A 23,439-nucleotide genomic window follows, 5' to 3' on the forward strand; every position below is an offset into this window, starting at 1 on the left:
CGCTGGTTGAATATTTTGCAAGGCTCAGACATATGTTATACATACAGTAGATCTCAAACCTAAAAAGCACATGTACTTGGTTAAAACTATATACCACAGGCAGTGCGATGACCTGGATGTATAAAACAGAAACTCTACAGAAGTATTTTTTTTCACAGCATCTATTAAAGTAAGCCATAGTCTTTATATTCTCCCATACTGTAATTTTGGTTGGCACTAACAACATTAAAGGACCATGTGGTTTAGATGACTTTGAGGACCATTAACCACTGAATGTTATACTTGACTGGCGCATATCTAAATCCAGATACATTAAACCTTTCTTCACTGTAGTTGAAGTGCAATCAGGATAAAAATTTCATCGAATTTATATGTATCACTAAAATCTACGACGGTATTTCTCAAGTCTCACTGGTAACATTACAGGATTTATTACTTCAAATATCAGACAAGAATAAAAAAGAAAGACAAAGAAAAGGAAAGCTCACATTGTAACGGGAGACTCATGCTATTTTAAATTATGCAGATTCAGATTGTAAAGATCTGTGAATATTAACAAAGGTAAAATATGTACCAAATTGAGACAAGCCTGTTGCCTTTCTAGCAAAGATGCCATGACTTCAAAAACTACTTAAAATCAAAGTTTTTATTTCTGTACATAAATATGAATTTTCTCATTCATTCTGCTTCCATACCGCTTATCATGAGGTTTGTGGGCATGCTGGAGCCTATCCCAGCAGTTTTTACTTAATTTGATAATTACCTACATTAATTATATTTTATCCTTTGATAATCATGCACAATTTGCAAAATTAAAATGTCTTAAGTATTCCATTCTCTCATTTTTCTGACTTCTTGTTGGTGGCATATTGTAGGTGCTGTAAAGAAAACAGAGTTGGTACAGATGCACTAGGCCCCCTAGATAGGAGGACAAAGGCCCCAGCAGAGCTTAGGTTAAGTGAAAGGGCTGAGACAAAAGGCTGAGAAGAAGAGGCCTTTGAGGCAGCTGCATGGAGAATGGCCAGAGCTCAGGCCGGAGCCCAAGCATCGAGTCCCTGGTCCCAGTGAGAGGCTCGAGCACGACCATGTGTGGTCCATTATCACACCAAGCAAGCCCAGAGCACCACGCCTCTCTGAGTTGCAAGATGGATGCCCCCTTTCTGATTGCCTCGAAATCTGGAGAGAACTGCTGGTGAAACAAAAGCGGCCGCTCCGCGGGGAGAGTGCCATTGAAAATGTCGCTCAGGACATGTCAGTGTAGCTGCACACGTCTTCACTAGAGGACAATGGCAATGACAGGTGCTGGGGGATGACAAGAGGTTTGAGCCCAATGGTGGATGACACGCTGGTGGAAAGAAATGGAGAGGCAAAGAAATAGCCAGCAAAGAGGCACACTGTGTGTTTGCATCAAACAATTTCAGATGTTATTGGTTATTGATGGGACATGACAGAGTCTTGTGCCGAAGCGCCATGAGAGAATGCATCAGTTGTTTGTGACTAATTATCTGCTTGGATGCTCGACTCACAGCCACATTCAAAGTGCTTTAACAAACATGCCAATATTTCCAGAGCTCTCGCTCAAGCAGAACCACTTGTCATAACAAAAGAATAAAGTAGTGACGCATCCTTCCGTTTGTCGTTCCTCTTCATCTGATATGACTGAGAACACTGCAGCATTCTGTAGCAGGAAACAGATGGAGCTGTGTCCTTCATCAGATGAAAAAGCAATGGGGGTGGGAGGAGGATGGATACATCAGTTCCTTATTGGCAGTTTCTCCAAACAACCAATGTCACAGCCTCAGCCGCGCTCAGAGCTGTTTTCAGGTCAGCTGCCAAATGGGGGCAGGGAGTCTGCATCATCTCAGGAAACCTTTCCTTAAGGAATTGAGGTCACTAGAGAAGAGCAGCTGACCTCCACAATGCTCAAGGATCAGAGAGCAAGACGGAACGGAAGGAGGAAGAAGGAACTTACGTCATGTTTGTCATGTCTTTGGTTGCCCATTGACACAAAAGTATTTGTATTCAACACCCCACAATCCATGGAGATAAGTCTCAGTGGTTGCGTGCCGCTGATGACGTTAATCAGACAGTCCAAGTACAATCCCTGACCTGTTTGTCCAGCAGGTTATATCACACAACTGTCACTATGCATCAGTCAACACTGAGCGCATATACAAGGACATTGGATGTCTTGAGCCTCAAGCAGCTACTTTTAGTCCGCCCCAAATGTCTAAGGGAAGATTTCTATTCAGTGTATGTAGACAATACGGGGAAAGAGGTGCATATAAGGTTGAGAAATCATAAAATGTTATACAAGACAAGGCTAAAAAAACAAATAAACATTGATTTGTGTGACCGCCTAGCTCAATACAGAGCGAAAAAAAGGAGTGTGAAAAATGACTGACTGCCAAACCATGCGTTCACATGTGAGTAACAAGATCAACAATTCACCAGACGGCTGATCCTGTAGAGTTCAGACGGCAGGGACACTCAAGATGCTCCTGGAAGCTTTTTCTGGAGTTGTTTACACACAAAAGCCACAAAGTAGGCACATGCATCCAAAAATGCATCCAAAAATTCACTTCATCACATTCCTGGAGTATGTGTTTCAAAAGGTTTCCCCTGTCTGTAGGTAAACCTCTTCTTTCCCTCCCGATTGGTTTATTGGAAAAATGTTACATTTACAACGACATCAAAATTCAAATCCAGAAAATAAATAAATAGATAAATAAATCAGCTATTTTCTAATCTGAAAAACTTAATGCCAATAAAAATAAAAAATCACATCAATGGAGGTTATAAACATGTTTTTGTGTTTCATTTTGGGATACCATTCACAAAATCAATCACTTAATCGTAATCAAAACAAACGGTATTGGTCACAACAATGACAACAGTGACGTTAACAATTCTAGTCACCATTTCATTATTATTATTTTTTTTAATCTTTTTTTTTTTTTTTTTCCCAAACAGCTTTGCACCACATAGTCATTGGTGGAAAAACCCAGATATGGCATAAAGCAATACATCCCAGCTGTATTTGGTCCACTATATTCAAACAAACTGTACTGGCAGATAAAGATTAGCAAAATATCATTTGGGAGGTAGAGTTCGCTCTCAAAACATTTATCTGAGTCAAACATTTGTTTATGTACACTGTGTGATGCTGGATGTAAATGAGTAGAATGTCCTTCGCATCCTTATTTTTTCACTCTGCAACACCTCCGGCTATGTTTCAAGTGCAACCCGACGGCATTTGCGGAGTATTAATAAATCAAGACAGAATCACTTACGGTGCTGCTTTTAGATGTTTTCTACACTTTGGGGAATCATTTGTTATTACAGGTGGCCCTTACAAGCACTGTTCCTTCTCAAGTATCTCAAATAAAATATTCAAATACTCTCGTGAGCTTTTTCCTGTCTTTGCACTGTGCAGAAACGATGGGGAAAAATGTGGCTTTAGCTGCAAACAATGGAGAGACTTTTTGAAACAATGGACAGAAGATATAAGGTTGAACGTTAATGCACAGAAGCAGATTAGTCTATTTGGGCCATAATCCCTTTGCAGACGAGAACAGATTTATGGGTCATCATGAAGGGGGTGGGTGGCTGTTCTGTGTTTACCACAGCCATAGGTTAGGGCACTCTAGGACGCTTCAAGCGATCAAACCAGGCCTCTGTCAGGTTTATGACCACCCACCCACCCACACATGCCCTTCAGGAACAATCTACTGCACCGTGACCTATAAACCCCAAACTCATCTGTTTACAAATCTTATTTGACTGGGAATCAGTTAAAACTCTTGTGGAGGAGGGGTTATTATTTAATGAGCTTAATGTAATACAACAGTATGTGGATTAAGATGTGGCTAGGAAAAAAAGGGACACTATGTTGTGACTTAACCACCATAACAGAAGAATTGTTTTCTGATTAAGTTAAAATCAGAACTCAACCATCCATTTTCCCAAGTGCTTTTCCTCACAAGGGTCACAAACGTGCTGGAGCCTATCTCGGCTGACTTCAGTGACACCAGCGAATCACAGGGCACACAGGAGACGAACAACCATCCAAACTCACACTTACTGGCAATTTGGAATGGCCAATTAGCCGACCATGCATGTATTTGGAATACCCAGAGAAACCCCACGCAGGCACCGGCAAAACACACAGGGAGGCCGGAGCCGGAATCTAACCCACAACCTCCACACTGTGAGGCGGGTGTGCTAACCAGTGCGGCACTGTGCCACAAAACTCAAACAACACAATTGATTTTAGCCAAAATATGTGCACTGGTAGCTAAAATTGTTTGTTTTATACTCATACAATGACGAGGACTTCAACCTAAACTTTGGGGAAAACTGTGAAAAATTCAATCCAATTTGGAGTGGAAATCATCATCATTAGAGGTATATGTGATGTCGTTCATATCGCAAAGGACTTCAGTGTACCACTCAAGAGCTCTGTTCAGATAGCATCAAAGCCTCCACTAAATGCAGTAACAGGCTCCATATTCCAGCGTGGGTGGCAGTAATGCACTCCAAAAGTTGCTTGCCAGCCCGCAATAAATGACTAAAGAAGATGACTCCGGCCTGACTTCTTGGCATATTACAATGAAAAAAATTATATCGTCCAGGATGTACAAAGCTTGCCCACACACCCCAGTTTTACATAGATACATTAGCATACAATTGCTCCCTATGCCTGGTAGACGGAATGCTCATTAGGCAGAAAACTTTGGTCTGCCTTGGAGCTGTTTCTATCAAACGCTTTGTGTTTTCCTGGAAGAATATGGCTATAAAGCATTCTTTCCTGGGAAGTTAGATAATCTTAAATTCTAAGAATCATTATCAAGCATTTTGGGTTTCAGCTCGAGGGGCTTCAGCATAACAACATTGGAACTAGATTATCTCATCGGGGAGTTAAGTATTTACTCAACATTCATTAGTTTCATGCATAATAAACAAGTGTGTCAAAGCATGTGGAAAAAAAGATGACCAATTCTTTGTGTGGGTCATTTTTTCATTTTGTGACTGTGTTAATCTGTGTTCGCTCCTTGCTTTCTGAGGTTTGCCTTCCACATTTTATATCTGAAGCCAAAATCATGATGACGAACTAAACTCCGGAGCATTTGATGCACGCTATGTTGAGCACATAATAAATGGCACACCATCCAATGATTTCAGATCTGCATTAAAAAAACGGTCAATTTGTGTTCACAGTTGGTGAAAGGGTCCATACCCAAATGGCGGTCCCTCTGGCTTTTACAAATGTCAGAATTTGGCTTACAAAAAGCAGTAGATTCTATTGAGATCATCTTGAAAATTTCAGCTTGTTTTACTGAGTGTTTCCATTCATTACTTGCTGCAAACCAACTAGAATGTGTCAGCTCAGAAAAGTGAAAAGCGCACTCAGCAGGGACCAGTGCTAGACAAAACAGCATTAAGTACTGGGGTTGCTTGACAGGACAGAATTTCCCTTTGTCAAATCAATTTACAAAGCAGCAGGTAAAATGTCATCGTAAAAACAGAAAATACTGACAGGACGTACACGCGTAATGCTTCCAGCAAACAAAATGGAAATTTGCATTTGTGTCCTGTATTTACAGAGTAAATAAACATAGAGAGAGCAAGAAAATACAACTGACTTACAATGGGCCTGATTAAAGATTTGTGCATGAAGAAACAAACAATTGATTGCTCAAGCAAACATGGAAGCTGTTCTACTAATGAGGTGCAGCACCACTTTAAATTGCCAGTGACAGAAAGGAGTCACGCAGTCTTGGTTATTTAAATCCACTATAGCAATGGTGCTGGCTTCTTAGAACAGTTTTTCAGGTATGCTAACTCCAGTTTTAAATATAAAATATGCAGTGATGAATTATTGTAGTGTCATATTTTCAGCGTCAGCTGGCATTGGAAGAGATGGAGGGGGGGGGGCACATTGTGAAATAATTATTTTCCATCAAATCATGTGTGCCACAATTATTAGCCCCTGATGTATGGGGGTTGATCATGCAATGAGGAGATCTTGATTTTGTCTGGTGAACCATACCTACAATTATCAGTATGAGAGTGTGATACTGCAATATAAATTTCGGTCATTTTAAAACTCTTAATGCATCTTATCCAATAATTATGGAGGGCGCACTGTGTGGGAAATTTAGATTCTTCAATTAATCCAAGATTATTTTAAGAGGCATTATAATTGTGAATATGGGAAATTGTTATTCAGTATGGTATAACATTTAGAGTATACATTTTATGTAAGTCCCTTTTTGTAAGTAATAACATCACTAGTTAAAACAGATATAAAGAGATTGTCCCTGCTATTTTACCTCAACTCATTTCATTTAGCATTTTGATTTGGAAATAGCTTCCCGAAGTATTAACAGACAAGTAGCAATTTATCATTTAGTACTATATTCTAAAAGAAAATAATAGAAAGAGTGCTCTCACCTCCAAGCAGTAACTTTGATGAATGTCATTTGAGTAAGCACAGGCATGTAACATTACTATGAGATAGTATGTATGGCACATTGTCAAAATTACATTGAGCTCTATTACTTTGAAAGTTTCTCGAGATTATTCCAATCTGTCTTTGTAGAGCTGCGTAGGTGTTTTAACATTCAGTGTCAAGTAGAGAATAGGAGTGCCGTCCTCAATAGAACCGATTCAGACCTTCACATTTACAGATGCGCTTAATTGCCCACCCAGCGTGATTAATAATGACACAGGAGACCATGCACTCACTGCAGAGCATATTAAAAGAGAAGGAAATATAGGGAGCGGTCATGTAAAACACAGCTGTGTGCAGTTGTGAACAAAGTACTGTGTGTTTCATCATACAAACCTGCCTGCATGTCAGATCCCCGATAGCAAAGTTCAGAGGAGGTTGGACTTTCTCAGAAGAAAGATTTACAGGGTTGTTTGAAATAGAGTAAGCCGCTGAATTAAGAACGGGAGGAAAGATTTATTTTAGCCTCTTTCCAAAAGACCCATAGGAACCTTAGATTGATTTTTGGCAATATGGCGGACATACTCCAGTTTTATCTCCGATTTATGGCTCTGGGGTGCAGTCATGCATTTCTTTTTTTATGACTATGACTTTTTGGCAGCACCACTTTTAGCCTTGCTAGTGTAGTCAGGATGGCAATGGTCAGTCAGTCGACTAATTTCGCTGTAATTGTAGAATCCTAGGTTAACAATAGATAATATACTGCACGGTGTAAGTTGAATTTTTTTTGGGGAGGTATTGCAATGAGTATAAAAAGTTGAACTCAACTGAAAAATTCCTTCCTTTGGAGACTCAGTATGACCAAAGGTTCATTCCTGGAAGACTAGACGCCTGTGTATTGTGGAAAATTATCTTAAGTGAAAAACAATCACTTTGCAATTACACACTAACATCCTCCCTAAAAGCTAATCAATGAATTCCCATATAATTGGTTGGCACTAGTTTATTTTAGAAATCCATACTGCAAAGAATTAGAATGAATTATCTTTGTTTTCTTGCACATACCTACATATAGATAAGTTACAGGTCATCACTGTCATCAGGAGATTGCTTCACCGCTGACAACCACTTCCAGGATAATGTTTGCAACGTTTTAACAGTGCTTTGGCTCTACTCTTTCCCAATTTTTTTTCTGTCTACAATTGACCCAGTGATTTTACAAATCATGATTTATGGTGAGCATACACCCCATCTGCAATACACACTGATAATGCAATATCTGGAACAACTACAGGAGTTTCTTGTGAAAGGATTCTTTGAAGGGCCACAGTGCAAGTGGAGCTCATATCTGCAACAACTAAGGTAAATACATTTTGCGCAACTTTGCCAACTCCTTCTCAGCTGCATTGTAAAAGACAAAATGATGAAAAACACAGTATAGTGCTAGGGATCTTCAAAAACAGCTGATTTTTTTAAAATAATTCAATTAAAATGTACTGATAAAAAAAACGGTTATACCAGGATAAAATTAAAAAGGTGAATATAACTAGACTGTGCTTTGTCAGTGATTCTTTTACTTACCATCATTGTTAATAAAAGAAGCAAAACCTACAAGAGGCTGAAGGTGTTCTTATTTGTTTTTATGATGTGCTAAGTGTGGTATTACTTTTTCAAATCGCCCCCTCCTTCCTAAAGGAAAAAAAGAAATCTCTTGAATCCACCAAATTACTTTTCTATGGGTTTTATGACCTGAAAAGTGCAATTGACCTACCCCCACACTTCTTGGCTGAGAGAATCTGAGTTTGAAGGCACCACTGCCAAATATTGCACTGCACGGTGGGATTAGGTCCATGTAAACAGATTAATGAAATCCTTTGCCATGCTTCAAAGTCAGTCCCCCATCTAGAGAGGCTACTGTGCAGCATGGACACTCCATTAGTCTTCTGTGGTTGTATTATTTATGCAGAAGGAACAAATTATTTAGGTTTGCCCGAAGCTTGGTCCATATTTTTTTAAACATTTATGTAATATGCAGTCAGAATAGCACATTAAAGTTGATATCTTTAATATTGTTGAGGTAAAATCTGGAAAGATTGTAATCACAATCCTGTGATGTCTCTACTTTGTTGTTGTGACATCCGTAAGAACTGAGAACCTTTGTATGAATTTGCGTCCCAATATTAGAGGGAATTAAAATGTCATATTATACTATATGAAAGAAATAGTATTGATGGTGTGAAGGAATAAAGTTTCAGTTTCATTCGATGAAAAGGTTAGTAAAGTGACACAATGTCAAATCTAGTTTGTTGTCACATTCCCGTTGTTACGGAGTGGCTGGACTGACATTTACAAAAAGACATGGCGGTGTGATATGATATAGCTATGAGTATTGATCGGTCATCATTCCTCCTCTTACAAAGGCCTTGGGACTGTACTTGTCATTTCATTTTATTTCATCACGCCAATGAGAGAGCTAACAAATACATTACCAGCTGCTTGTTGTTATGGTCATTTTACAGTCCTTGAAGGTTGTCCTTATAAAAATAATACTCATGGGTGAAATAATGTTCTGACTGATTATTCAGTATCGGTGTTCATCCATATTTTCAAAATGTTAAAACTGTGAGATGCTGATTAATCGCATTAATCAAATTCTTTAACTGATTGGTATTGAAAATGTTGAAATTATTTTAAACAGTTTCTTATATATTGGCTTTGTGTTGACAGAGTTGAGCTAGGGAAGTAAATATACTTACTGTGTAAACTGTGCAACTAGGCATAAGCATCTTTCCAATAAAGGACTATTTAATATGTATACAAGAGGTATGATACATTTGATTCAATGGGCTCATGAGTCAATTCTATAGGGTATAGCTGTAGCTTGAGTCATGTTTATTCATATTAAACAAAATTTGAAAGCTCCCCAAAGCTCAAACTATTCAAGTTCATTAGATTCAAAGATGAAATAAATCACCAGAAAGACAAATTCTATTTACGTGGATTTACACCTGCTGTGCATCTCATAAAAGGCAATTTGATACGTATCATGATATATGGGGTGCAATACTATTCAATGAAGGTACATTTTATAAGGTAATGATTTGATTCGATTTGGTTGAATCAAATCCAGTTTACAGATTCAAATCAGTTTTAGTTACCCCCTTTTTGCAACACAATTTGTGTTTCGACAGAAAACAGCTAGTTGGCACAATTATAGCACATCGGATTTGTTTTCAACATTGGCGATTGCTCTCAGATTGCAAAGGAAACTCAACGTCAAACAAAACAACTAAAATCAAAAATGCTTTCTATAAGTACCATGTAGTACAAATACATTCATCACACATGCAACAAATATCCAAATCCTTTGTACAACAGAAGAAAGACCAGCATCGCATCGACAGAACAAGCAACAATGAGTCTTGATCAAACAAGCACCACACATGAGCAACTGTTCACAATGGAGCTACAGTTCCAACCCAGGCTGACACCACTCATTAAAATGCAAGCACGTCTATGCTTATAAATCCTGTCAACATGTAGTCCACAATACAACAGTGTTTACTTGTTCCACCTTGTCAAGAATGGTGCTGGTGCCAATGGATTAAATGTACTGCTAGGCATTTTATTTATATTAATCAATTTTAAAGGTAACAACCCAAGATAAGTATTAGACATGATTGTCGACCTTTTCTTTTCCAATGGTTATTATGAACAATCTGTTTAGATAAAAGGAGAGGAATTGTAAGAAAGGAAAATAAGGTGGGACAGAAATAGTAGTGAAAGCAGAGATTGATGCAGAAAATGACTTGGATGACTGTTGGCAGTGGTGGAAGTTGCCGGCAAGTGCGACTGTCTGCTACAGGTAAGGTACAGTACGTATCAAACACAGAAAAAGAGTCATTTGTAATATATACAGTAAAATATGTATTCAAAAAAAAGAAAAGAGTTTCAATGCAAAGTAATACAATCACGAATAGGAAAGCAGTAATTTATATTTGAAAGGTTGTGAAGCAACAATCTACACATTATCATCCTCATTCTTCTAGTGCATTTACTCTTACATTGAATTAGCTCTAAGCTCTATTTATTTTAAGGGTAATGTTGAAATTATAGTAATGTGGTTTTGTATAATAGTTTGATGGTTATTTAGGCTTTGAACTATTCAAAGAAGAAAACCTACAATAATTCCATTCTACCTGTATTTAATGCAATTGACCAGCAGGTTATTAGAACAGTTAAATTTCCCATGACTATAGAAATCATACTTTTTTATAACATTGTTGAGAATGCAATGCTCTGCAAAAAATGATGGCTGTGTGTGAATTAGGATACTCTAATGGGGGTGAAAAGGTTTGTGATGGAAATTTACCGGAGCAGGCTTTTGCTGACTATTGAGTAACAAGGTTATTTCGCACACTGTGTTCCAGGGAACTGTAAACAATTGTATGTTTTGGTCACAAGTCTCCTATAAGTGCCGACACAGCCACTCCGTTAATAAGACAATCATATTGCGGCACCTCAGGTGCTGCACCAACATGTTTTTTTTACACTCTCTAACTCAAATTCTAGTGTTGCACATAATATTAGTCTAATAATAATAATACATTTTATTTGGAATGCACTTTAAACTCGATGGAAATCTCAAAGAGCTAAACAAACATGGGAAAATACAGAAATTGTGTCACACATTCATGAAAGAGGTGAAGAACCTCCCAGGGTGCCAGCAACAAGGTAGTCATGACAGTGGGGTTTCTCATAGGAGACCTGTGATCACAACACACAATTATTTAGTTACTTAGAAGCATTGTGTTAAACCTTAATACAGAGCAGTAGCCTGTTCTGGTAAATTTGTGCTTTACAATTAAAAAAAATAAATAAATACTGGTTTAGACAGGAGGCAGCGTTTGTTGGCCTATCAAACTGTTTTGGGTGGTATGGCCGTACTATTAGAACTAGGCAGATTCTAACCAAATTTGATTGTGAGATATGAGATGGTTGAAGAAGTTGCCCTAATGCTCTATGAAAGTCAGAAAGTGAGCAGTAAAGATTAGCAGATCCACCACATAAGCATATATTATACGTCTTGTTGGTTCTATCAACTATGATTTAAACCACATCACTTATTACCTTCTTCTGTCTTACATAATGCTGCCTGTACTGGTGATTGGAGTGACTTGTGAAAATCTGGTGAAATTGCACAGTATTCCCTTGTGTAAGCACGTATATAGCGCCTACTAATGCACAAATCCAAATGTGCTCTTCTGCAAAAGACCCTTCCGAATATTTTTGTTCCCATTTAGATAGAAAGGATGAATTAATTAGTAGGCTGTACCGCACTGACAAGAACAAACAGAGGGAATCCTAATAAGGGCTAGTCATATCAATTGTCACATGGAAAAATGTGGCAGCTTATTATTTGGTTGAAAACAAATCAATAAATCCTCAATGACCAGCCGCTGATGTATGTTAGCCTCAAAGGAGGATGAATAATAAGGGCTGAAAGACGTTCTATTCAGAATGTGATGCCAGTGGAGATCTATTACATCCAAACAAGAGAGGTGTGTCTCGAGGGAGTCTACACACAAGGTACCTGCCGCCATCAATTGGCATGTGGCAGAATCATCAACGGTGTCAGTCAAGAGAAATGATGGCCTTAATTTGCAAATGGACCAAATGACCACTCCATATTAGAAGCTGAAAGCATGGTTTAAGTGAATAAATTGTTCTCTGTGTGGTAATCATTTACTTGCAATCCATTCCCTGTTTTATAAGAAAAGCAATTTAATCTTATCTTGACCACTAAACTAAAACAAACACTCAAAAAAAAAAAAACATCCTTGGATGAGCATTCTTGTGATAATAAGAAACATAACTAGTGTGTGATGCTGCTCAAAGTAAGGGTCGAGATCACTGCAGTCTGAAAGTGAATCAAGGCCACAAGTCTTCTAGCTGTTTCCTAATTAAAACAGAAGCTGAAGCTGATGTTTTCACCATGTGCTTATGGGTCTACTGTGCATGCTGGATATTTTAAGAGGTGTCACCTGGGGCAACCGGTGAGGTTTAGGCCTTCCGAACATCACTTTTGGTTGGTGGTGTAAGCCTTTTAGCAGAAGGGAGTTCAGAGTCGGGGCAGGTTGAGATAAACGACAGCCACAACCACACATGTGAATTCAACTTCTCGCACCCTTTCACTTTGGTCCATCCATACTCACAATCACTTTCTCAAAGGCATGTTTTCCTGCAAACCCTCCAATTAGAAATTTATTTTGGGGATTCGAGAATCCTCATTATTCTGTCAGAACCATTCTCTCTTGCTTCTTGGACTTTAGGGGCCGGTAAAGGAATAACAGTCATTTTCTCGTTAGCCGTTCCTTGTCAAATCTAAATAAACTCACACAAATTGTGTGTATCCATCTCGGTAGCCGGGAGGAAGTGCTCACTTGGAGGAATAGCTGCAGGGGAAATTGACATGCGGAGGTCAGTGATAAAGAGAAACACCACGGCCGGAGACTCTTGGGGTCAGTGCTCAGCCAAAATAAACCTGTGAAATCAGCCCTGTAAACCATCAAGTATCCATCAATCTGCCTCCACTGTGATTTTATTCCCAATGACAGTGCACAAGCAAGAGAGTGAGTGAGAAATTTGGCTACATCTGTGAAATACAATACAACTGGAGTGGATTTACCATCTGGAGAGATTTTACACTCATCTGCCTCATGAGAACTTGACAACTTATGCCCGAAATCTATCTACAGCAGAGCTGATAAGAAACTGAAAGCAAAATAATCTGCTACAATATGAAGTATGTGATTGGAAAGGAATTCAAATTTATCATAAAAGATGGAAATATTTAAAATAGGTCCTCAGCGTTCAGTGGAAAACAAAAGTTGAAGACCTTTGTTTGTGAGTCAAAAATGGCCTGTGCATCAGCAGCAACTAATAAATACACATAATTTTATATCAAGCATCCCCATGTTGGGAAAAGCCCCCTGAGGAGAGATGTGGGTTAGATTCACTTCATGTGTGAAAAACAAAATCATTTTATTATTGAGTCCCAGAGGGTATTTTACTTTAGGCTGTTTCTCACACATTTTTCTGCACCAGTACCAAAACCAACGGTTTCAATCAATTACAGGAATCATGTGAATAGAGATTGTAAAATGTCTTGCATGTTTTTTTCAACAATTCAGGCTTGTGTTTGCTCAGTGGTTTAGTGGCCAACAAACAAATACAATTATGTACTGAATATTTCACGCATGCTCCAATTGCAATAATGTAATACTTTTCATCAAAACCATAGAAAAAAAACAGAACGCATTCCGGGCCTAATGGAGCCGCAATCAAAAGTCCGAATACTGTAAGAGGAAAGGGAAGATCATTATCAAGCTTAATGAGTGATTATCATAACAATTTCAAGAGCAAACCACTCCATTGCACACATTTTACTCAATCAACTGAAGCTTGCAAAACCTCAATATCTTATTTCTAATATCACAACCTACCCTGCCAATTGCATCATCTTTGCAGCTACAAAAGAATGCCACCCAAACTAGCAAACTGAACTGCTGGCATACACACAAGGTGTGAAAGAATGACTCTTTTGTTAACGTACTTAAGAGTGAATGTTCTACTACATTTCTATATCTAGTTTAAAAAAAAAAAAATCAGAGCATGCATTTCAAGTTCAATAAATTGGTGAAGATTTAGTTCGCAAAGCTACTGCATTTCTGTTCCATTTAAACTGATAACTTTGAAATCTTGCTTCCGTCCAATGACCAATATTTGATATGCTCATACTTTGAGTCCTCCTGAGGGAACAACAGGAACGCACAACCCTTTCCTCTGACAATAGACAAAGGCGTCACAACTGAACTGGCCAACTTAATGAAACAAGCCACTGACTGCTCTTTGTTTGAGCGGTAGGCCACCATGAAGGAGAGGATCATTGAAGCCTTCTTGCTCCCTTAAAGAAAAGGGGCAATCTATAGCATCTTATTTAGATTTGGTGGTGGCAAACAAGTTTGGGTTTTTGACAGCTCAGGGATCTCTGCTTACACTGTTGTGCCCCACTCACCCCCAGTCTTGTTAATCCTATTAATATGAAGCGGGCCAAGAGCCTGAGAGTGGCCACAGCTTAAAAGCCATCAGCGTGCATTAGCATTGGAAACGCAAACCCAAGTCTAGACCTAATAAGCATTTGGACCCAGGAGTCAAATCACTGGAGGTCTCATGATAGCAGAATAACCTAGAGACAGTATTTACCAATCATGGCTCCCTAAGGGAATGCAGCGTTGATGCAACAGATGTACCACGTTATTGGATATAAATCCCACTAATCTCATTTTGTTGGTCTAAGAGCACATTAGAGCCGTCATTTTCACACAATGTATTCCTTGGCAGGATGATGGCTTTTCTCACTTTATTGAGCAGCCGCGATGGATGTCCGCTCTGCTCTACTGACCATGTGAAGGATTTACTTGTTGGATGATCTAGTCTAGCGTTGCATTTTGTTCCCATTTAAGGCGATTATTATCACTGTGTGCAAAACTGTACATGTGCACTTCTACAACCACATGATGTACTTGGAGGGATAATCTGTTGTCTTTTAATTAAAACACATGGCAGAGAGACTCAAGAATACTCAAAGAGGACTAGGGCTGACATGTTGCACCGTGCAGTCAAGTTGATCTTTTATGCTTCAATGCACCAACAGGCACGTTCAGCACAGTTCTACATAAGCAACAAATTATTAAAAAGCATCTGATTTATGCAGCTTATTCTGGCTTGGCTTAAGCACAGCAAAGGATTTGAAGATACGACAGGCTTGGCGGCGGCCCATGAGCAGCTTTCAGTTACATAGGAGGTCGTGCGCCACCAATGTGGTACATCACAAATAACCAGTTGAAGTACATAAGAACTCCTTACAACCACCATGAGATGTTTATCTTCTTCACGCAGCAGCAGACTGCCACTTGCTCTGGTTAAAAAGAAACAAAAAAAGGAGAGAGGGGGCTTGACTGGGTATCCTCGGGTTCTTACAACAATATGTGATTAGTAAGTCCACATCATGTTGTGTCTGTATACATTTCTCAAGAGTCTAGACACCATCTGGACCTAAAGGAAACAAGCATCCACTGGTGTCAAGAGATCATGGTGTCTTGTCAAAAAAAATTAGGGTTATTAAGAACGTGAAAACCTACTAAGATTTAGATGCTAAACATTAACCTCTTGCTGTTAAGTCACAAAATAGTTTTCAGATGTGACTGAGGCGATTTATACAGCAGCTGATAGATGGTAGAAATACAATAAAACTAATCATATCACTTGTCTGAAAGTTAGCAAAATCCTATTTGATTTCATTCTTAACAGAACACCTTTGCATCCATTTATATTTGTTGCTCCTTGCTACTATAACAGTGAGCTCAACTGTATTTGCAATAAATACTTTAAAAATCATCCTCTTTTGCACATAGGAGTACATTTTAGTTTGTTTCCTCTCAAATCTCAAAAAACACATTTCACACAAATTATGGACGAATGTAGAATAGAATAGATCTTTATTGTCATTATAACATGTGCAACGAAATTTCAAAATGTGCTTCTATTGTTAAGCATTGCAATCAAGAAAGGTCATAAAACTGACTGTTCTTATGTAATTTTGGTAGAAGTGCGTGCAGTCACGCACAACAGTTTGTGCAAATCCACCCTATTTTAGGTTTATGGAAAAAGCTTTGTTTTTCTATAATGAACTTTATGAAAATAGGCCCCAACCATAATCCCCTAACCGCTACTAAATTATGGCAAAGTGGGACATTTTAATGAGAAAAAATATAGAGGAGCATGTCCAAAGCATTACTGTGGTCTGACTGCCATGTCTGTAAATTGATGTCAGAAATATCTTTAGGACACAGGCACACAAGGTACCCAGGTTCAATGCAAATAATTTATACATGTTTTTATCCGTCCCACTAAATTATGTTCTGATGAAAAAGAAAGAAAAGACCATTGTATTGTAGCTTGTCGGTGCATTCCTATTGACCCGTCTATGAACCCACTCCATGTAAAATGCCAAATGAAATAACATAGGTCATGGTAAACAACCCACAAATATATGGATGGAAATTCCCCTGGTTATAAGTAAATAATTTGATTTTTTTTCCTGCTATTTACACAGAGGGTTCAAATCAACCATTTTTTTACCCGAGTGACAAATTGGTTGGAAAACGAAGCTTAGGAAAACGGAGCTGCAATCTATTTGCGGTCATATTCTGAGTGAATCTTTCCAGGCTGATGTATGGAAAGATGATCACACCAGCAGTATCATCATATCATACAATTAACTATTTCTGTGAAATGATTAGACCACACAAGAGGTACTTAGCATGTTTGAAATTATAAGGCAATTTGCGAGATCAATCAGAGTGGAAAACAATTCTTGACTGCGTTTGACTCTTGGTAAGGCCTATTACCCTCATCTAAGCCTAAACACAGAAGTAATCCTGTGATCTGCCCACGCGTTCACACTGGTCTAAGTGAATATAACAATAGCAAGTGCACTTGTGGAGCCAATTATCCATCTAATTTCTGTATTCTAATAGATTTTATTGCAAGAAATTGGTCACAGTTACATTGAAAATGCTTTTGCAATCAGAACTGCATGAGATCTGCATGCACGTCTGACATCCGAGACTGGCGATGTCTCTATCCTGGCTAGAAAATAATTAAAGCTACTGCAGATCTTTTGCTTCCTCTTCATTCACCTCAAACCCTTGCCTTTAAGCTGCAGAAGGGACTGAAACCACACTGGACCATCTGCAGACAGATGCTGGTTGATGAAGCCAGAGGCCTGAAGGCTTTGGGCTACTAAGATGGATGCTTAGCAGACATGGAAGCGTGAGAGAGGAAGACACAGAGAGCAAGAGAGATGCAAGCACGACAGTAATTACAGGGAGGAGAGGGAAAGAGAGAGCGAGAGAGAGAAATCCAGACCTGGAAAAATGAGGAGATGCTCAGACTGCTGGGTTGCCGCCCTAGGGCCCTCAACAGAACCACAACCCTAACCAGTCCATCCTTCATATAGAGTTACCGACCACTGCCGTGACGCGGGGGGGCCAAGAAAGCAACAGCAAAGGATGCAGACAAGTGTTTGGGGGATTTTGTCTATTTCAAGATGCATTGTGGAGCAGAAGAACTCTAAATCCACAAATAAAAAAATTATGCTGAAAATGAACTCTTCGAGGCAACTCAGAGTTCATTGAGAAAAAAAGAGAATCCGATAGCGAAATAAGTAACCAGTGGAGTGGTTACAGTCCAAAGCTTCTCTGTGTAATTGCAAGCGTAATTGGAAGTTCTGGTTCTTCCCAACCTGACTAATAACACCATCACAGTGCCGTGAAATTGTCATACCACAAGACATGACAACCCTGACAATACCTTCAAATCAATCAACCTGAGTGACTTTGGTTTGAATCACTCTCTTTAAATTCTGCCATTACTAAAGAGTGATCAATTAGAAAGTCAAAAGCTCATTTTGCATTCTAGTGCTAATCTGATGATGTTACAGAATGCTCAGGCGTCTTGAATAGCTATAATGTGTTATTCGCTAAAAATATAGTCACAAAAACACACTTAACTTTGATCAGAAACTGAGCAAAGCCAGTGCACTGACAACCTAGCCAGAGGCAATGTAAGTGCTGGCTGGTTCTTCATTTACTAGGATTACTGTATCAAAGTATTTATATTTAATTATCCTCAGTGAAAATGTATTAATAGTAATATTCAAATTCTACACAACCTGCCGTACAATTCTATCTTCTCCACGTTGACAGCTACATCATCAAATCATATCAAGCTTCTCCTCACACACGTACGCCATTAGCAAATGTTATCACCGTGTGGGTCTGGGATACTTTTTGCTTGGATAAACTAGATATCTCAGGCTCAGCTGTTTCCCCTCGCTACTTTCTCACCACCAGCGGAGCCTGAGGGGACAGGAGACTTCTGCTAATTATGAGCCCGAGCGCAACATGTGCTGTTTTAAACACAGATAGTGCTGGTTGATAGATAGCAAGCAAAGAAAAACCCATCAAATGTCAGAGCATATTGAATAAAATATTAAAAAATACTTGGCTGGGATTGCGGGGTTTGTGTCAGAAGCCCCTACTCGGTTGGATCGCAGCTCAGGTGGCAATAAATAACATCTCTCCACGGACTAATCACGACTTGGCATGCTCTTACACTAAAACTTTGAAGGCTTTTGCAGCTCTCCGGTAGTCACCTTTCTCTCTATGTTACCACCGTTTGACGGCTTTATGGACATTCAACATCTGTCTTGAACAGGACAGCTGGATCCGCCTATGAAGTCCAGAATGCAAACACACTACAGGCAAAGAAAAACGGCAGAAAACAGAAGAAGGTGCCTCGGGAATTTCTTTTTTTCTTGTTGCAGGGAGCGCTGTACATACAGAGCAGTTAGCAGAGTTGTAAAAGGAAACACGGCAGTCGTCGATGTGGAGGGTGTTAATGTCCTGCCTATTTCATAGAACCTTGTCATCTGGCTGTATTGGAATAGTCATGGAATACATGTCAAAAATACACACAATGTTGTTGAAGCTTTCTGAGCTACAGTAGATTAAGAAAGGGAGCTTACCTCTAAAATAGTATTTGTATATTTAAAAAATATATACAAAAACATAGGACATCATTTTAAAATATGCAGCTTTCAAGCAGTAACGTGAACTGAGACAGGAAGGTGAATAAAGAAGGGCTTTCATTCTAAAAATAAAACTTTAAGCACCTTTTAAGTTCAATAAAGCATTCTGTGTTTTAGGATAGTGATCTATCAGCATGACATATTTTGGCTTGCAAAAGTGCTCCAAATCTGTCAGACAGTGAGGGCATTTCCTCATTGGGTCACCCCAAAGATTTTTAACTGGATTTCTGTCTCCATGTGGCTGGGCCAATCCTTAAATTACATTTTCTGCTCTTTTCTTTTGTGGTTCTTTCTATTTCATGTTTATATTTCCTTTTATATGTTTGATAATCTATTTTCAATTGAAATGCATTCAACCACTCATTTTCTAGCACTTATTCTCTTTTGCAGGTGAGATGGAGCCAACCCTAGCAGACATTTGGACAAAGAACGGTGGACTGACACTGTCGACTGGGTGCCAGTCAAACAGAGAGCACATACGTGCCATACACGCTCGCTTATAAAAAGCACCAGGAACACATGCAAATGCTACATTGTGAGGTCCGAGCTGAAATTCAGTCTCAAAATCTTGAGTCGAGTTCACGTGCACCACTACTTGTGCAAGGTGTATATGTAATATAAGTTCTAAAATTGCTTACTTTAGACTCATTATTTGGGGGGGGAAGCATTTTTACAGGAATTAACTTGCAGGAAGTAAGTCTAAAAGCCAGTGACCTACATCACAGTTTGGATGAGGCATAAATGAGCCCGAGGCAGTGACATTCACTCAGCCATCAAATATCAAATGGTGCTGTTCCCCTCCAAAAATGATGGTTTCCAGTGAAGAGTGACAAGCCAGTCTATTTTAAGTTGATGGGGGATGTATTTAAAAGTTCTAGCAGGCTGCACATTTGGACAGTATGCAACTTGTTCTGGGCAGTGATTTCTTCACCAGAGATCAATTATTTCCACGAAGGGAATCTTGGAGCAATTCTCTGTGGAGAATGTAATATAGCATCATGCACGTTACTATCCTCCCATTTTATTGATGAATGGAAAGAGGCAGTATATAGTATGAGTGGCATATGCCCACGCAAAGTACCTGTCATCGTAGCAGAAATCTGCTCCCAGAGTGTTGACATATAGGATCAGAGCCACGGCGCTGCACAGCAATTCTGCAAACATTTCTCTTCGTCTGGGACACACGCGTGACGTTGGTCCAACAATACAACTTCAAAGGAAAAAAGGGTGCAAAATCCTAAATGCGTGTTTCTTCACAGCCGCCGTCTTTGTCAGGATGTGTGCGCAAAAACAAGTCCGGTTGCCCCCATCCTCGCTTCAAGTGCACAAAGTGGACGCTCTGCGGGTCGCGGCGTGTCTAACCCATGTTGGCTGAGAGGCGGGGAGCTCTTTATCCAACTGGAGGTATGCCAAGGAGAGGGAAGGAATATTGCACACCAGCAACGTTTAGTCAACGTGTGACGACGCCACGGTTTCACACGCCTTCCCTTCCACAAGCGGATACGCACTCTGATGCTGAGCGACAGCGGCTTGGAAGCCGCTGTCCGCAAAGTTAGCAGTAGTGGCAAGAGCAAGTTCTGTTTGTACTTTCAAAATAAATGTAAAGAGCCACAACCATCCCCTGACGAACCTTATTGCAGAAAAGAGAATTAGAAAGCTGTGAACAAGTACTTCAATGTGGAGCATTTGTATCGGCAGTCCTTACGGACGATCTTGTTTTATTTTATACTGACTAGAATAATGGTTGCGCACACCCAGTCGTGCATTTTTACGCTCACACATTTTAACATTGAGATTGTTTTCTTCTACATAACAAACAGCGCTCACAACTGTGATGCTTTCCTACCTTCGGAGATCCCCAAAAGAACAACTTTGGGAGTCTTCATAGTCCTGGGGGCTGGACTGGAATTGGAATGACAGTGGAGCCTCAGTTTTCGACCACAATCCGTTCCAGAAGGCCGTTCGAGAAGTGAATCGTTCGAATTCTGAATCATGTTTTCCCTTTACAAATAATGTAAAAAAAAGAAAAAGAATTCATTCCAAGCAAAAATAACAGAAAACAAAAACAAAAACCCCTTTTTAAAGCATTTTTTCATTTGCGCATTTTTGGCTGATCCCGCAACTGCAGCGCACCGTCAAACGCGTGCCGCCGACCGCGCAACTGCACCGCGCTGGTCGCATTATTGTGACAGAGCCGTTGCTGAAATTTAGAAAATATTTTTAAAGTCCCGATGTACTTTCCAAAATTTATATGGACCTAGGTGCGCAGGAAGTTAAATGGTGTCCGACCGGGCAACTGCAGTGCATCGCCGAACGCGAAACCGTAGCGTGCCCCCGACCGCGCAACTGCACCGCGCTGGTCGCATTATTGTGACAGAGCCATCGCTGAAATTTAGAAAATATTTTTAAAGTCCTGATGTACTTTCCAAAATTTAAGGGGACCTCAGTGCGCAGGGAGTTTGATTTTGTCCAATCGCGCACCTGCGGCGCAGAGCTGAACGCGCAACCGTAGCGTGCCGCAGATCGCGCAACTGCACCGCGCTGGTCGCATTATTGTGACAGAGCGGTCGTTAAAATTTAGAAAATATTTTTAATGTCCTGATGTGCTTTCCAAAATTTAAGTCGACCTCAGTGCGCAGGGAGTTTGATTTTGTCCGATTGCGCAACTGCAGCGCACAGCTGAATGCGCAACTGTAACGCGCCGCAGACCGCGCAACTCCACCGCGCTGGTCGCATTATTGTGACAGAGCGGTCGTTAAAATTTAGAAAATATTATTAAAGTCCTGATGTGCTTTCCAAAATTTAAGTGGACCTCAGTGCGCATGGAGCTTAATTTGGTCCGATCGCGCAACCACGGCGCGCAGGGCGCTCACTGTCGCATTGCTTTAGGAGCGTCTTTGTGTTTTAGGATGGCTTTACTGCTCCCACTTGCTTCCTTTGGAGGAATGATTAGAGTTGATGCAATCCTCAGAGTAACGAGAATTTAATAACGAACGGAATCAGTTGGCATGCGGATCCTCTTGGCTCATCTCGCGAGGTTTGACAACCGAATTTCGTCCGACATCCAAAGCAAAAAAATCTCGAATTTTGTGTTCGAATACCGATTTGTTCGAGAACTGGGACGTTCGAAAACCGAGGCTCCACTGTACCTGTCCTGATGTCACGTTATCATCTCATTGACAGTTTGTGCATTTCTGAGCATTTTCATCACAAAACAATTTATTTTCTGTTTTTTTTTAATAAACATATTATATGGTCAGTTTCATACAACTTAACCTAGGCTGTATGAAAAATGAGTAAACCTGCAAGCATCAAAGCAAATGGCTCATGATTTTTGTCTTTTGTCATCACACTCATGGAGGTCCATCATTATATTTTCGACCATTCCCAAAACACGGATATGTCCCTACACTCATCCACACTGTTATTTGATGGAGAGCTGGTGAGAATCAACAGATCTCGGGGAAACAAATTATTAAAGAAAGGGAATTGTTAGCTTCATTCAATTCGATTTCCTGTTTAATAGAAAAGGTAGCAGGTCTCCATTAAAGTCATTGTCTTGACTAGAGCAGGGATGGGCAAATTAAAGCATTAGAAAACTGGTGAGGTGTGATTGGTTGTGGTATTTACTTAAAGATGTGCTAAACAACTCAGGAGAATGCATCTTTTGTTTGTACCCACCCACTTTCCAAGTGGGCCAAAGTATTGGAACATACATGAATAAATATAACTTAAAATGAACACAGTCATTTGCTGACTTTGAACAAACCCTGATGAAAAATCAACATATGTTCGCAAACACTCATAAACCTCTACCGTTCAGTGGGATACGGGCCTTAGTTTGTTAGTTAGTTTAGTTTAGTTAGTTAGTTAGTTAGTTAGTTAGTTAGTTAGTTAGTTAGTTAGTTAGTTAGTTAGTTAGTTAGTTAGTTTGTTTGTTTGTTTGTTTGTTTGTTTGTTTGTTTGTTTGTTTGTTTGTTTGTTTGTTAAAGATTACTCTGTATGTATGGTACACTTGTGGTATATCGTAAGTGCCTACCTACTGTTTCTATCAAATGTAATTTATTAAGTGTTTGTTTTTTTAAGGAACCTTGGTAACCAAGCTTTACGATGATGTCTTAGTGCCACACAAGGGAAAAATCCACCACCGTGTAAAAGATATGCATGTGTTGGAAATTGAGGGAGAGAGAGACAGAGAGAAAGAACAAGACAGAGATAGAGACAGACAGACAGAGAGAGAAACAGAGAGAGAAAGGCCTTTAGTTTGCAT

At 39.6% G+C, this 23,439-nt stretch overlaps 1 protein-coding gene across 1 annotated transcript in view; it reads right to left on the minus strand.

Annotated features, from left to right (window-relative positions):
* tmtc2b (transmembrane O-mannosyltransferase targeting cadherins 2b) overlaps positions 1-20,665 on the minus strand; it is a 62,135-nt gene extending 41,470 nt beyond the window's left edge. Inside the window, exon 1 of the mRNA XM_085915047.1 lies at positions 20,251-20,665. Coding sequence (XP_085771173.1) covers positions 20,251-20,333 — 83 coding nt within the window. The 5' untranslated portion in view covers positions 20,334-20,665. The remainder of the gene's footprint in view (positions 1-20,250) is intronic.
* Between the last annotated feature and the right edge of the window lie 2,774 nt (positions 20,666-23,439).

The sequence above is a fragment of the Syngnathus leptorhynchus genome, chromosome 6 (genome assembly GCF_054491065.1).
Source record: "Syngnathus leptorhynchus isolate UIUO chromosome 6, UIUO_Slep, whole genome shotgun sequence".
NCBI classification, from domain to species: Eukaryota; Metazoa; Chordata; class Actinopteri; order Syngnathiformes; family Syngnathidae; genus Syngnathus; species Syngnathus leptorhynchus.